We start from the raw sequence: 16,567 nt of genomic DNA, 5'->3' as shown, positions 1-16,567 counted from the left end.
CAAAGCATTTTGTGGATGAAAAATTTGAAATATAAATTTTAAAACAGTACTACTTCATGTCTTACTTAATTTGCTCTTAATTCGAAAAGAAAAACAGCCTGTTTCCTGTTCCTATGTCTGATTTATTAAACTTTTCAGCTAAATTTGTCTTAGGATCTTTAGGTGTATTTTGTTCACCAAGATTGTGTGATCCCCATTCCGTTTCTTGCTCATCTGCTGGAAAATTGTGTCACTAATGACAATGCCCATCCGCACTGCTTTATGTTCAATTTAATTTGCTCTTAATTCGAAAAGTCAAATGTACGATGGCTTGGCATCAAAAATCCGTATTGCTGATACTTCTAGAAACCCTGTTAGAATCTCTCATACCCCCTAAAGTACCTTCATGTACTTCGTGGGTATTTGTATGCCTATTTAAGAACTGTACAGACCTTTTTTGAGGACTAAAAGCCAAAATGGTTGGAAACATACCTGTTTGATAAACTCAAGCTTACATTGACATCCCTCCTCAAGCTTTGAAACTAACATGCACATGTCGTCTTTGTGGGGAGTAGCAGGATAATGAACAGGCAGACAATTACCATAACTAGCTGATGTTATCTCCACTTCAGGGGGTGGAGCGCTTAGGGGCTCGAGGAAGGGGGGGTGCAGATGAAATGTTGTAATTGCACTGTCAAACTCCCCCACCCGCCACCCTTCCCTTCCCCAAACTTGTTCCCGGACACATCACCATGTACGCCCCCCCCCCCCCTTCAGCCTTTAGCTACTTCAAAATGAAATTCTTCTTCTACCTTTTTTTTTTTTTCTCTTGTTTTGACAATGATATGCAGGCCATCAAAGGGACGCCCAGTGGCTATTAGAGACCCCACCCCCCAATCCACCCCCCACCCTGAAGCCTGTCAGCACGTGCTCAAGGAGTAAAATCTAACAAACTTGATTTTATATATATATATATATATATATATATATATATATATACAGTATATATATATATATATATATATATATATATATATATATATATATATATATATATATATGTTGTTAGGCTTTATTTTGGCAAATTTTTTGAATTTGTATTATGACCACTTGTCATTTTTATTAAATAGAAGAAAAAAATCAATTACATTTGAGAATTTTCCAACTATTATCCAAAAATGTGCTGCCAATTTGGTAATGAAAATGTAGCTACTATTTGCACTTTTGGTGTCTCAGGGTATTTCTCTGGACTAAATTCATGTTTAGGGTCTGTATTTTATATTTAAAACAGTCATTGAGTGTTCCCACCAATTTTGACTTTATAGCGCCATTTTGAATTCCCTGAAAATTGTAACATTTACTGAATATACCACCAAATGGTACATTATTTTTAGCGTTTCCCAACACTATTGAAGCCAAGCCGGTTATGTGTCGCTTTTCTGTCATTCACTGCAAAATTTCCAAGAATAATAATTATTATTCTTAATAATTAATAATAATTATTCTATAGTAATTATTATTCTTAATTTGAACCGCAAATGGCTTAAACATAGCAAACTGATGTTTGATTTTCATGAGAAGGACAGCTTTAACACCTCAAATCTTGTCGCATTGATTAAACTTTAGGTTGATTGAATTCTGACATCAATTAGCTCTTGTGGAAGTCTTTCGTCTAAAAATCCACAAACTTTTTTCAACCTGCACCGCAAATGTCTGTGTGCGACGTCCGCGACAAAGAAAAAAGGATACCATATAATTATTTGTGTACTATTCATTTAAGAACATTGTTTGTCAGTCATGCTTACATACCCTCTAATAAAAAGCATGTAATTCCATATTTTGAATTTTTTCCCTACAAAAACACGAAAAAAGTTGTCTTTTTTAACTCCCAAAAGAAATCCACCCAAAAATTCCAGGCAATGCTTTTTTGTCAGTGGCGTATGCTCATATTAAGATATTGTTGTTGTTTAAAACATGCAAAGGTAAATCTTTTAAATTTTAATCCAAACTTTAGCCTATTTTACAATTATTGACAATTATTTTCACTGCCATAATACTAGTATAGTATATATTATCACTTGACCAAGTCACTTCTAACATTTCAGACAAAAAAAATAATAAAAGCATGTATCGTTCTTCTTGATATTGTATCAGACAGTGTTTATAGGCAACAGGAAGTAAAAAACTTTTTTTAAGGATTCTCCTTTTACTCAGTTAATTAATCCATACCAGTTCTTAACATTTTTGTCCTCTATCAAATGACTATTTAGCATGTTCAAAATGCATCTTTGGGGGTATTACTAATTGTGATAATGCAATTGTTTAAATGTAATAAGTATTTGCATGTTTACACATTTCACTGAGAGGTTAAACCTGATTGTGATCAAAACAAAGTTCAGCGACGGCCTCCGACATGACGTACACGACCCTCTTCAAAACAATGCGGAGCCGCCAGCGGTGCACCCCCCCCCCCTCAATCCCATTAGCCCCCCTTTCCAGCAGCAGTTCAAAGGAGCGGCTCTCTGCAAACATTATCATATAATTTGGGCCAGCCGTCAGCTTGTAAATAAGTGATGTCGGGGCCCATTGTGTGGTGGGGGCACAGGTTGGAGACAGCCGTCTTTGCTGTTGCCGGCACGAGACAAAGGCGGGAGACAGAGCGTCTAACCTTTTGATTCTTCAGACGATCACGTCAGCCCGGGACACATCGTCCGCAATCATGTCCCTAACACGGGGACGCGGGGTAAGAAGGGGGGGGGGGGGGGGGGGGGGGGGGGGCGGACAATAGGCTCACCCTCACCCGAGGCCCATTTGCAATTGGATTAGCCATTGTTCCAGCTCATGTTAGCCTAATTGACATGAAAGTGAAATGGGAGGACAACGGGCAGCCCAACAAGATGCCTGCGACTGTTTTTGAAATGGAATTGACAAGATGACGAGAAGAAAAAACTCTTGGAACGGTGAAAAATTCTAAAGTAGACCACTGAAAAAGATGTTTCTGGATTTAAATCCCTTAACGCTACTTGAAAGGTAGATAACTCACCTGAGGGCTAAAATTATGTTTTGCTCACACCATAACCGTGCTTACAGGCAACGCAAATGTGCAAATTAACGCTGGGTATACCAAAGGCTGAAATGGGTGAAAACAGGAAATTTACTTCTTTTTCGTTTTGCTAACATAATTTTTCTCCCACCTGGGCCACAAACTCTCATCATGCTGCATTGCAACTTTTGTTAAAGACAAAACACCGAACAAATTTTGTGATTTTTCATTGTCTACTACGGGACTTCTATATTTCAGAAAATGATGTTCTTTGGGAGAAAACTGTACATCATCGGCCACATAGCGTATTTCACAAAATTTTAGAATACACATTGGTATTTTTTTAAATGAATATTGTAACACGCCTCAGACTTGATGCGTTGATGAGTGAGCAAAATGAAAAAGACTGGGAGAGTCCTGACATGACTTTTCTCTACATTACCGAGATTGCAGCCAAGAGTACTGTTCGATACCGATCCGATATCGGCAAGAATGAGACATGCTTTTATTTATTTTGTAGTATGAAATAATAATAGTAGTCAGCATCAACAGGCGTTTCAAATGTGACCCATTTATTGGATAGAAGAACAGGAGTGGAATCTGGAACGGACTGTTTGTTTTGAGCACTAATATCAAAGATTGTAGATGCAGATGTTTATAATTTGATTTTTGGTTTTTTGGGGGCTGGTGTCCGACCAATATCCAATATCAATGTCGGACAACCTTAAAAAAGGACCAATAAAAATACCAATGTGTGTTTGAGAAATATTATTTTCTTTTCGAAAAAAACAATGAAACAATGAAATATGACAGCCAATGACGCGATGTGGCTAACAAAAGCAATAAATATTACCAGTAAATAAACTTCTTTCATTCTTTTTTTTTTCATTTTTACTATTTTATCAATAAAAACATATACAATCTAATGTACATGATGAAAAGTTGTACAGCTTTTTTCCATGTTTAAAATAAGGACTCGTTTTTTTTAATATGTCGATATAAATATATATATTTGGTCAAAATATATGATCATATTATCGAAGGAACAAAAAAAAGTGAGACAAACATACACCTCAACGTAAAAGTTATAAATAAGGGAGCACGTGAACGTTTTTAGATGCGATTTGGTAACGAGTCCATTTGTCCAAGTTGGGGTTAGCTTGCGCTTCAACGGCAGCCGCAGCCCTCCACCACCATTTCCTGGTAGTTTTTCAACACCACCTTGTCGTTTTCATCCAGGTAGAGCATGGAGATGGCGCTGAGCTCCGTGGGCACGCAGCAGGCCTTGGGAATGTTGTTGTTGACAGAGTTCACTAGTGTCTGGACAATGGCGTGATTGGTGGAGTTGAGGTGGTCCGCCAGCGGGAAGGGACACTCCCCATGGCAGTAGTAGGCCTGGTAGCCAGGGGGCGCCACTATCCAGTCATTCCACCCCACGTCGCTAAAGTCGACGTAGAGGGCATGGCGCCGGCAGTTGCGGTTGCGCTTGCGCCCCCGCTGCTTGGGGCTGCGCTTGGTCCGCTTGGTCAACGGGTGACCTTTGCCGTCGTGGCCGAACGTCACCAAGAGGGGGCGCAGCTGCTCCCAGTCCTCGCCGGGCTCCTGGTGGAGCGAGCGGCTGACGCGAACGTGCCGGCCCCGGTGGCGCGGCGTCTCGTCCAGGCGCAGGACCTCCACGGCCAGGCCGTGGTTGGGGCGGCGCTCGCGGGTCCAACGCAGCACGGCGGGGCTCACGTCGAAACTCTCCCAGCGCGTCGTGTTGTGCCGCACCAGTCGCGTGTCCAGGAGCTGCGTGATGAGCTGGCCGGGCCGCGGGGGTTTCAGCACCTCGTACACGTTGATCCGGTGGAGGCCCGCCTTGTCGTCGCCGCCCGTCTCCGCTACCTGTTGTCGGTAGAGGCGGAGTTCGGCCGAGGAGAGCAGCTCGTCGTCCGGAATGCTGCTGAGGTTGAACAGGAAACGTAAGGGCGTGCCCTCACCCTCACCCAACTCGTCCACTCTCTCCATGTGCTCTGAAAGGGAATCGGATGAAAGTCGTTGGAAAATTTAGTCGACAGACAGACCGACCAATTCCGAATGTCCGCGTATGCCATAAGACGCGATGCATAACACTCACCCGACCGTGTATTTTGATATAAAGTTTAGCAGTCTTTTCTTAGGGTTTGTGTACAATACTACCCCACAATTTGCAGGTATATTTTATTTTATTATATTTTATATTATTATGACCAGTAGTAAGTGTAAATGCATATACGTATTATATGGTAAATATGACAGCAAGGTTGTTCAAAGCATTTTTAAAATAATCTTTTCCAAAATCTGGCCGTTTATGCTCCTTTAGTCATTTTGGCGTGCCACTTTTTGTTTCTGTACTGGTCTAAAACAGTAGTGGGTGTGAAATAACATTTCTGTAGTGGTCTAACAGTCTAAAACTGGTTCTCAAACTTTTTCAGCGTTGAAAATTGATAAGATTTTCACTATTTTGATTCTCTTTTCCGTACAAAAAAAACTCAGTGTTTTACAGTATTTATCACCCAGTTAAATGCATTATGGGGGAAGTGTTTTTTTTTTTTTTTTTTTTACCATTATTTTATAGAGCCAAAAAAATTCAAAAAAATGCTGATAAATATTCAATAGTTTTTTTCACAAAAAATTAGGGGAGTAGTGAGTAAAAACCCAGAAGGAAATGAAAGAAACACGCGAGAAATATAGGGTATATAATCAATAAAATAAAATATCTTACTATGTGAATCCATGGGTGATAAATTGTGAGTATGTGTTGGTCAACTTTATTGTAAAAAGTACTGCAGTACCTTGAATTAAGAGTTGAATTGGTTCTCTGACCAACATTGTGTCTTAATTTAAGTAATTTGAAATTATTGGCACCAAAACCTTAAAATTCTGCTGTCGTCTCAGTCCCCAAACCTCAACCCAATTGAAAACGTGCGATGCTGACGAGCCAAATGCAGAGATTCCGTGTTGGTGGTCATGTTTTGACTTTTTAAACTGCATCGAATTCCTCAAAATGTATTCATTTGAAAGGGGAAAACGGATTTAAAATGCAAGTGGGTAAGAAAGAGGTAAGAAAGTATCCCAAAGTATCTCACGGACTGCTTTGCCTTTCTCGGAGCACTTTGCTGAAACACGCATCCCGAGGAGGGTGGTGATTAACGTACCACAGCTACAGTATAAACACAGTGGAGGCTCCCTGTTCCACGCTCACGCTGCAGATTTGTGGCAAGATCACCATTGTTGAGGTGGGGCTTGGGTGGGGGGGGAAGGAATGTTGTGTCTACTATTTTCCTGCACAATCCACCTCTGTTATTTCACACCCAGGACCTAATCTTACCCAGGTGGTTCTCATTATTAAAACTCGCTGTGGTTCCGATTAGCGCTTTACCGCCGATTGTTCACCCGAGGTATATTCATCAATTTAATATTATTGTTTTCTTTTTTTGGACCAGCGCAAGACAGCTGAGTCGGACGTTCTCGGATGATGATGAAGGAAAAAGTCAAATCTCGAGCGAATCGCACAATGACGTAGACCTGAACGTCAGCATTACTGGAAAAAAAAAAAAAAAAAAAAAAACACCAAGCGTGTTATTAACATAGTTTAGAGCTCATAAAATTGAACAGAAGGTTAAATTCCTACACAGGGCAGCAGAAACTCTTGAAACATACAGTGGGTTTTACATACTCATACATTTCACCTAATAACTCATTCACTTCAATTGACAGCTATGGACATTGAAAAAAAAATCCATTTGGCGTAAAGACATTGAGTCTTAATTTTTTTTACTAAAAATATGATGCACAATGTCTAAACCGTAAAACAGATGGACACATTAAATACCGTCCAGTGAAAGACCCATTTCAGCCAACTTGCTGATTGCTAGACTTTGTTGGGTTTTTTTTTTTAGACTTTCACGCTAGCTGCTTTGGACCTAAAGCCAATGTTTCAAAGTTCAAATTTAACAGACTTGTTTGCCCTCTGGTTCATTTGCTCCTTGACCTTTAAGGATTTACCCGACTCGTTTAAGACTTTCCAGCCACAAGTTTACCTCCAGCAGCTCAGTCAACCACAAGTTCCTACAACATTAATTGAAAGCCGCCAGCTTCGGTCGCCGCAAATCCGTCCCGTCCCCTGCATCGCACGGGCCTCTGAGGCAGTTTTTTCCATTCCTGTGCTCTCGGGCAGCCACATTGTTAGCAGTGGGTGTCTTTATTTAGAACGCGGCAGAGTAGCATTAAAGATAATTGCACGTTAAGGAAGGTCCTTTTTTCTCTCTCTCGAAAAAAGCCCATCTCCACATAAACTGGAGAGTCGCAGTCCAGTTTTCCGAGTTGCTCCCTGCAGGATGTGGTTTGACGTAGACGTCGGTAATGTGAAGGTATGCTTTTTGCTGTCGACCAAAGCCTTTGTTCCAATGAGGCGTTTGAGATATTTTCAAGCAGGATTTCGCAGCTCATCAGGCCGGATTGATGACTCTCTCTTTCAAATGTGAATTCATACCAAGGTTGGGGGTAAATATTTTACACATGTTGTATTTGAAACATGTAAAACAAAATACGGCACAAAATTTGCTGATAAGGGAGAATTTCACAGTCCATACTTGCCAAGCGACCAGGTGGGGCTGTGATATATGCTTAAATTCTCCTGTCTATGTTCTATGCCAATGATCTGCGCCACGAAAACCCAAATGTGAGCTAGCGTAGTGGTTCTTAATCTTTTTTCGGTGATGCACCCCCCTGTGAAATATCTTTTCCTGTCTGCAGAAAAATATTCAACATCCAGCGTCCAGTTTTGGGATTACAGTAAAGAGCTATTCACAAAAATATATCATAAACTTCATTATTAATAAATATTCTAAATAAATTGTCCCCCCCAATGAATAATCAACATAAGGTATCAGACCAGTTCTCAAAAATAAATAATTAAAAATATATATTTGACCACAGAAAAATATTCAACTTACAGTGTTCCTCTTTTGGAATCATAGTTGACATGTATTCACAGAAATAAATCATTAACACGACAGGTAACGAGAGGTGGCACATGACAAGTTGGGTCGATCTATTCTTTGTTTTATTTAAAATCTCAAGTATTCTTTGAAGTTCCTGAAGTATCAGTACCCCTGTCTGAGAGCCACTGAGCTTGTGGATAAAGTGGACAATGGCAGCGCGGACATTTCTGTCTAATGTTAGAATTCAATGACCTTCACTTTACAAAAAGTACTAAACATGAAGAATGATAAAACGCTGGACGCAATGTCCCTAAACAATAAGAGCTCCTCTTCAAGGTGCCTTTATCCATTAACGACGGGGTGGACAGCGAATCCAGGGACACATGCAAAATGTCAAATATGCTTGTTCATAGAAAATATGTATGATCAAAATGAGTTGTTTATCAAATAACTCGTGTATGAAATAATTAAAACCACATAAATAAAAACAGTTAAAATATAATTTCGTATTATTTACAATGTATTAACAGCAATTTATTGCACACACAGTAGCAAAACAGTGTGTGGGACAAGCCAAAACCACATACACCCAATGGAAGAAAAGCGATATATAAAGAAGGAAAGACATTTTGAAAGCCTTATCATTACACTGGTATGTGTGCAAATATTTAGCCACTTTTGATAAGACCTGAGAGTTTCACGATCATGGGACCTGAACAGGAATGAACGATACAAGCAAGGCCTGGCCCTTTAAGAGGAACTTCCATAATGTCAAATGGTCGTTGTGTTTCATTATGGTGGCCATGAGTGCGGCCTGGGGCTGCGGAGTCTTGAGGAGAGTTAGTGGCTGCTCTTACCATGCTCTGGCACACTGTATGTTGTGTGTTGTTAAGGAAAATGATGTTTTCCTGTTTAGCCTACGGTTAGGTGATAGGCGTGGGGAAGAAAGGTAGGGAAGGTTTTATCAAACAGATTTTATATACTTTATTTCTGTATGTATAATGTCGGTAAGCGGGCAAATCGTATTTGTGGTGGGGGATTTCCAGTACCAATAAACGGCGAAAAATGAGGGAAAATTCTTTGCCACATCAGTAGCAAACTCAAAGGAAATCTCAACTTCTAAGAGGACGTTCCAATCCCCCCCGTTCCTACCTTCATGGTGGAAGCCCCTCACGGTGTTGGCTCGGCTCGCCGACCGCTCCGGGTACTCGAAGGCGATTCCGTCGCCGCCCACGGACTCCTCTCCTTCACCGGACTGCAGCCGATACAGGTCCAGCAGGTATCGCGGCACGGCGGCGGCCGAGCGGCTGGGCCGGGGTCGCCTCTTGAGGCCGAACATGTGCAGCAGGGTGGCCTCGAAGTCCCGCAGCAGTTCATGACTCTGAGCGTCCGAACGACCCTGCAGGCCCGGCACTTTCTTTTTTCCTTCTTCAGGTATCAGACTGGCATGGTTGCTCTCTCCCAGCAGGACTTGGCATATGAAAAGGACCATCAGCATTCGATTACCAGGAATCATGATGTCTCTGAAGGGACACGGGTTGCAAGATTAGAAATGGAACTTTGACCTGCCTGGAGACAGGACTTCATAATGGTTTGATGGACCCACTCTGGCTTGTTTATAGTAAAGAAGACCCTCCCAGATCACTTTTTGTGATAGACTTCAGAAGTAAGCCCAAATCTAATTTTACTGGGTGCTCTGGCATATCTGTTTATAATTTTTTTTCGAATTACTTTTATCTATAGCTAGAAAAAGAAAAATCCAAAACCTTCTACCTGAAAAAATGTTTGATTGTTTTCATAACCCCTTGTTGAGTATCTATGGATTTTGAATAAATTAAGTTACTTCTGTTTAAGGGTTCAAGAATGTGTTAACTCATTCAATCCCAAAGACTTTTTAATTTTTTTTAAGTGTTCAGATGTTCAACTCTAGGTGTATTTGTTTTTTTTGTTTTTTCAAAAAATTCAAGTTTGGCTAAAAAGTAGTGTTTTAAAATTGCTGGTACCAAATTAGGTCAAAAACTACCAAGACAATAGATTAAAGTATTGAACTGAAGTATTTGGTTACTTTAGTACTTAGCTAAAGTGCCTGATTAATAACCTCACCAAAAGTAATCGCTTACTTTAGTACTCAATGACCAGAAATAATTGTTTACTTTGGTACCTATTTACTTAATCTACAACCCTAACCCTAATATAAACCAATTGAGCACTGTAGTGAGCACTGTGACCATTGGATGGCAGTGTTTCAACAAATACAGCGCAGATATTACCTACATGCAATTCAAAGTAAGGAATGGAAATCAATCTTTGATATGATACCACCCATATTTACATAGACTTCCCACACAATATCCTGTTGGCCTTGAACGATGAGTGAAAATGCAAAATATACTGGCTGTCTAGAGGTTTCCTTTTCCGATAATGCTTGGCACTCAAAGAGTTCAGATTGAGTTAATTTGACTCTACAAATTGGATTGAAATTTGGATTCCAGGAAGATTTGATGGTCCACCCCTAGAAGATGGTTGGGTTTCTGTTGTTTACAGCCAATGAGACGTTCTTTCAGTAGATGCCTCGAATTTGGGTTTTTATGACCGGCTTTAAAGATAAAAGGAAACTTGCGCTTTTTGATCTTAGAAACAGTTTTACTCACTTAATGAATTTGATGCACTGACATACTTTTGATCGTACAGCTCTGTTTTGCAATTAAATGGATAAAATCACTTTACACGGTCCTATGAAAAACATTTTTCCACATTTTGAGTGAGCTTTTTTCCACCACCATCCAGAAGGTAAAATTTGATGGATTCTCCAGACAAGTTTTCACTCCTTCCAACTGAAGAAAATTAAAGACCAAAAACAATTTTTGATTGCTCGCCATCGGCCGAACTCAAAGTGGAGTTCTTTAAGCTTTAATGGGCGACTTTAACAAAGTCACATGCTAGTTACTTACCGACAGAAAATAAAGCATGGGAAAACAGTCCATGTTTGTTGGGAGCAGGCGGCGGACACGTTCTTCCAGGAAATGTTAGGTGGCGTTGGGCGGCTGCAGGAGAACGTAGGAGTGAGCCTGTTCCTGGAAGACACACACACACACAAAGAAGTTTACAACGTTAATTATCGTACACAATTGCAAACATTTAAAAACTAGTCTCAAAAGTTCTTTTTTTTCCTATTTTAATGACCACGTATGTCTGTGAAAATGCAAAGACAGAAAATGTTCTTTTGCGTTATCCCTGTGAGGTGTCACCACAAATATATATATATATATATATATATATATATATATATATATATATATATATATATATATATATATATATATATATATATATATCAGAACTGAATTTGAACAAAACGTTCTTTGTACTGGCACCTTCAATCTATCAAAAAGTGAGTCAGTCCTTGACTCATCCAATTGAAAATATGCCAAGTTTTTACGTGAGGTTTTGGCAGGTACTAGTTTTAGTACAATGACAATGGCTAAAAATAATAATCAACAGTCAAGCTTCTTCACATCAGCACAAATAACGTCATAAGAAATCTTTCTCCCTTAAGTTTTCATCGTTTTCCTTCATTTCTATTGCCAATAATTGTGACGCGATCCATTCTGTACTGAAATGCTGCAATACCTCAATGGGCATTATGATTCTAAATCAAACATGAATCACCAGGGTGTGAAATGAATCAAAAGCCTGACACTTGGAGGAGCGAGCCCCTCCGAGAAGAAACATTCAAAACAAATCGGCTGCGGTATTAATAGACTTGTCAAGTGAGGCAACACATGAAACTGTGTCGTAAGGTGGAATACTGGTTTTGATTTACCATCTGGCATGGAAGAGAAAAGCAGTGTTGGGTGTGTTTATAGTTTTTTTTTTTTTTTTTGGGGGGGGGGGATCATTAAATATACCGCAGTGTTGAATCACAATCGTAAAAATGTTTATTAAGGTTACACTCAGAGGTGACGTCGGTGTTTGGTCACCGTTTTAGATGGCGTAGCCAGATTCATTCATAGGCAGAGTATAATAAATGTGAGTCAGGGATGTGTGGCATAAAAACATGCGTTAAAAATCCCAAAACGTAAAGATATGAGCCAATGTCACATTCTTTTTTGGACCTCAACCAGCCAAGTCTGAAAGAGTCGAAATTCTTTACAATCATCAATTATTGGACCTGCTGAGCCTCTTGCACGCTCAGTGTTACGTTGACCTACGAAAACCCCAAGTTGCTTTTTTCCAATGACTGTCACTTGGCGGATTTATTTTCTTGCTTCTTGTTGTGAGTCAAAGTTATATTTATGAGCTAGCTGCTGATACGTCACCGTCCCAGTGAAGTGAAAAAAAAAAATGGAGACCAAAAGTTACCAATGCATCGTCACTTGCACTTAGAACAACACAAACATGAAACGAAAACCCTGGAAAGCCTCTGCAAGAGGCAAAACAATCCAACCCTGAAACTCACACAGACCAACGTTCCTGGCCACGCCCACTTTAAGCGACGGCTCAGACTTTATAATTGTTCCAATGTCTTGCTAGTAATATGAGTATAATGAAATATGGTTTTGAATTTTGAAAATTGGCTTTTACGTATCAAGCGTTTTAAAATAAATGTACAGTTCTCGAATCTTAGCACACCCCATGTATCGTGATATATATAGTTTTTTATTTGAAATGCATATTTGCACACCCACATATATATATATATATAATATATATATATATATATATATATAATATATATATATATATATATATATATATATATATATATATATATATATATATATATATATATATATATTATATATATATATATATATATATATTATATATATATATTGTCGCTTTGCTGCTGATTTTTTTTTCTTTGAATTTAGTTAATTTCAGTTGTTTTGACTTTTACATGTTGCTGCTTATGGCAACAGCCACAGTCGGACCATATCAAATACGTGATCCCGGTTATCCAAATATGTATCAAATGGTCTTCCATTTTAGGAATGTACTGCCTTCATAATAGTGTTTTCTTCTCGTTCGTGTGTGTTTTTACAATACATTTACGATAATTTTACAGTTATAACACGGAACAAATAGAATTGCAATTAATTTCAGATCATTAAGCTGGTTAAATGACATAAAGTAGGTCACCGAACGAAACGTGTCAATCAAGGGACCACTGTACACAAGTTTACTTTTTTATTTGCCTTTGACCTGCGATCGACCTTTGGCTTGCTCTGTCATGACACTAAATAATGTGTGTGTGTGTGTGTGTGTGTGTGTGTGTGTGTGTTGGTGTTGTGAGTACACACACACACATAAACACTGGCGGGAAATCGGCAGCCATTGCATGTTTGTGAGAACAGAGCGAGTGAGGACGGTTCGGAACATGATCGGCTCTATTACCCATGGGGTGGGAGGTGTGTGTGTGTGTGTGTGCGAGACAGTGTATGTGTGCATCAATGACAACAAGCATTCATTGTACAGTACAGAGAGAAAAAGAGAGAAAGATGGGGGCCTCTCCCATCATTACAGGAATTGAAAACATAGCGACCATAACTGAACATCTTGTAACCGAAACAAGTGATGATGAAAGATCATTAGGCGCTTGGCTTCGATGTTATTTTATGACTGCGAGTGTATTATTAATACATCATCACATGCGGCACAGCTGCGGACATTTTGCGGCGACAAACCCAAGGAACAGGCCGCAATTTGGAGCTTGGCTCTCTAAAGGAGAGATAAAAACCTTTCTTGTGAGGGGATGGGTTGGCGGTGCAAACTGGCCACTTGCTGGCCCCTGATTTTTATCATTTGGATTGTCCCTAATTGGTTTACCGTCGCGGGAGCAGAAGCTGATTGGAACGAGCCTCAAATATTTTTATCTACCGTTTTGACGTCAAAGGGAAACTTCAAAGCTGTTACAGGAAAGCCAGGCACGGTTGTTTGATGGTTTTAACATTTCAGATATCGACATTTTCATGAAATGTTCCTTTTTATATGACTATAAAATAATGTTTGCTTATTTATTGGCTTATGTTGCTATAGCAAACCCTGGAAAGAAAATGAAATGGACTTTGGTTTGCCTCTCTGGGGCCATTTTAGTTTTTATGAAGTCCTCAGAGGGCCGTTCCAAGGTTTTGAAAAAATATGATCAACGCTGCCCAACCCTTCTGCGTAACCACACTATAAGCTGAATTGCATAACATGAGAACAGAGCCAAAAAATATAAATGCAACTAAAAACAGGGAACAATGGCAGGAAGTAATTCTAAGAATAAAAAATACAGCCAATGCTTGGTGGGTAATTTTTTGAATTATGTATGTTGAAAATGTACATAATCCAAACATAATCCAAACAATGCTAACAAGTTATTAGTAATTAAAAAAAAAACAATTACGCCAGCATAGAAGCAGAATCATAGAAGCGAATCAAATACTAACCCATGCTATTAGAAAAAAGCGAAGAATGAAAAAAGTTTAAAAAATACAAAACAATCCTAATGCAAACAGAAAAAATCTTATATAAAAATAGTCAGCTTTAGTAGTTTCTTACACTTTAATTTTATAATATAAAGTAGACCTAATCAAACATTTCAACAAAAATATTCATGAATGCTTTCACAAAGTGAAAATAAACAGTCTGAAATCCGTACAATTACATAACTAAATGTATAGATTGACCCAAACTGTTATTGCAACTCGCTTACACGTCATCGTGCGTGTGTCTCCTTTGTCCTCACTCCACTCAATTGAGACATTTTACTCACGCGCGCGCACACTCCACAATTCTTAAATACATCCAAACTTCGTGACGTAATAGTCAGAATCTAACAACCCTCGTGTGTTACTCAAAAAGCACAGATGTTGCACAACAGCTTAGCAAGTGTGCTCGATTTATGCAGTTATTAATGACGTTGTCATTCGGACATAAATCCATGCGTATGCGTAAAATTGCAACCCATTAGTTCGTTCGTAATTAGAAATGTCAGTTTAAATCACTCTCACATTTTGGAATAAGGAACATTTACTTGCAACCACAACTTCAAATTGAAACGAGCGTTTATTTCTAACAATCTGATTTAAAAAAAAAAAAGAGTAAAACGGGTTAAAAACGCACAAAGCAACAAGTTGCTTCGGTCCTTGAATGCCTCACCGAGGACGACGCGTCAGCGTTCAAGCGAAACTCACCATCAGTAGAGGTCCAGGTCCAAACAAGCAAGTATCAAGATTGACGTGATACACTCGTAAAGTCCAGAAATCATCAAGATATTTTTAGAAACAGCGCCTGTAAGGGCAATCTTCGGGTCTTATTAAATCCCTTTCAAAGTGTCCCTAAATGGGCTCCGAGCGGGTCAACCGGCGCCGCTCCAGTCGGCTGAAGGCAGGGATGGATGCGGGCTGTGAAAGACAAAAAAAAAAAAAAGAAAAGTGAACGAGGCGGTGCGCAGGGGGGACGTGTCCAAAATGAGCCAGCATCCCAAGCCCCGTGCACTTTTTATGTATCCGCCCAATTTCAACCTTCCTGCCCACCTCTCCTCCTCCTTGTCCACCCTTTTCTTCCAGGCGCCCTCCCTCCTCCGACCGAGACCCCCACCTCCTCCCTCATCTCTCTCAAACACCTTGAATACCCCACCACCACACACACATACGCACACAATAAGAGCACCGGTTTTGTTTTTGGTTCTCATGATGTCAATTCCGAAACATTTCGTTTTATTGTTTAGTGTGATGATCAACTGGATAGGTATAGTGTCAGAAAAGTGAGAACGCCCCTCAGGTTTTTGTAAATATTATTTCATTCAAGTCCATTTGTCCATCTAAAATTCTATTCATTACTTTCCATCCGTTCATCATCCATCCATCCAACAAACTGACCATCCATCCATCCTTCTACCTGGCCATCCATCAACTCATCCATTCATCTATTTATGTCCATCCACCCATCATCCATCCAACAACCTGACCATCCATCCATCCATCCATCCATCCATCCATCAAACACCTCATCCATCCATCCACCCAGCAACCTGACCATCCATCCATCCATCCATCCATCCATCCATCCATCCATCCATGCATCCATCCATCCATCCATCCATCCATCCATCCATCAAACACCTCATCCATCCATCAAACAGCCTGACCATCAACTCATCCATTCATCTATTTCTGTCCATCCATCCACCCATCCATCCAACAACCTGACCATCAACTCATCCACTCATCTATTTCCATCTATCATCCTCCATTCATCCACCCAACAACCTGACCATCCATCCATCCATCCATCCATCCATCCATCCATCCATCCATCCATCCATCCATCCATCCATCCATCCATCCATCCATCCATCAAACAACCTGACCATCAACTCATCCATTTATCAATTTCTATCCATCCATCCGTCTGTCCGTCCTTCTGTCCAACAACCTGACCATCCATCAAACCCGACCATCGACTTATCCATTCATCTATTTCCTTCCATCCATCCATCCATCCATCCATCCATCCATCCATCCATCCATCCATCCATCCATCCATCCATCCACCTGCCTAACCAACTAACCATCCATCTGTCCAGGCCAAC

General features: G+C 39.9%; 1 protein-coding gene across 1 annotated transcript; it reads right to left on the bottom strand.

Moving 5' to 3' along the window:
- Positions 1-3,573: 3,573 nt before the first annotated feature.
- On the bottom strand, positions 3,574-15,452 carry bmp4 (bone morphogenetic protein 4). Its single transcript, XM_088433412.1, has 4 exons — positions 15,168-15,452; positions 10,938-11,060; positions 9,139-9,509; positions 3,574-5,034 (listed from the first exon to the last, which is right to left on the bottom strand). The coding sequence occupies exons 3-4, from the start codon at positions 9,500-9,502 to the stop codon at positions 4,190-4,192; spliced, it is 1,209 nt and encodes a 402-aa protein (XP_088289538.1). The 5' UTR covers positions 9,503-9,509; positions 10,938-11,060; positions 15,168-15,452; the 3' UTR covers positions 3,574-4,189.
- Between the last annotated feature and the right edge of the window lie 1,115 nt (positions 15,453-16,567).

This window comes from Hippichthys cyanospilos, chromosome 14, assembly GCF_059441005.1.
Source record: "Hippichthys cyanospilos isolate Australia breed blue-spotted pipefish chromosome 14, RoL_Hcya_1.0, whole genome shotgun sequence".
Lineage (NCBI taxonomy): Eukaryota > Metazoa > Chordata > Actinopteri > Syngnathiformes > Syngnathidae > Hippichthys > Hippichthys cyanospilos.
The sequence above is the reverse complement of the archived record's forward strand: the minus strand, read 5'-3'. Positions and strand labels throughout refer to the sequence as shown.

Excerpts from the sequence above, each read along its gene's own strand:
- bmp4 (XM_088433412.1), bottom strand. The coding sequence starts at position 9,502 with ATGATTCCTGGTAATCGAATGCTGATGGTCCTTTTCATATGCCAAGTC. Across the intron at positions 5,035-9,138 it reads GAGGGGCTTCCACCATGAAG|AGCACATGGAGAGAGTGGAC; the intron begins GTAGGAACGGGG and ends ATTCCCTTTCAG.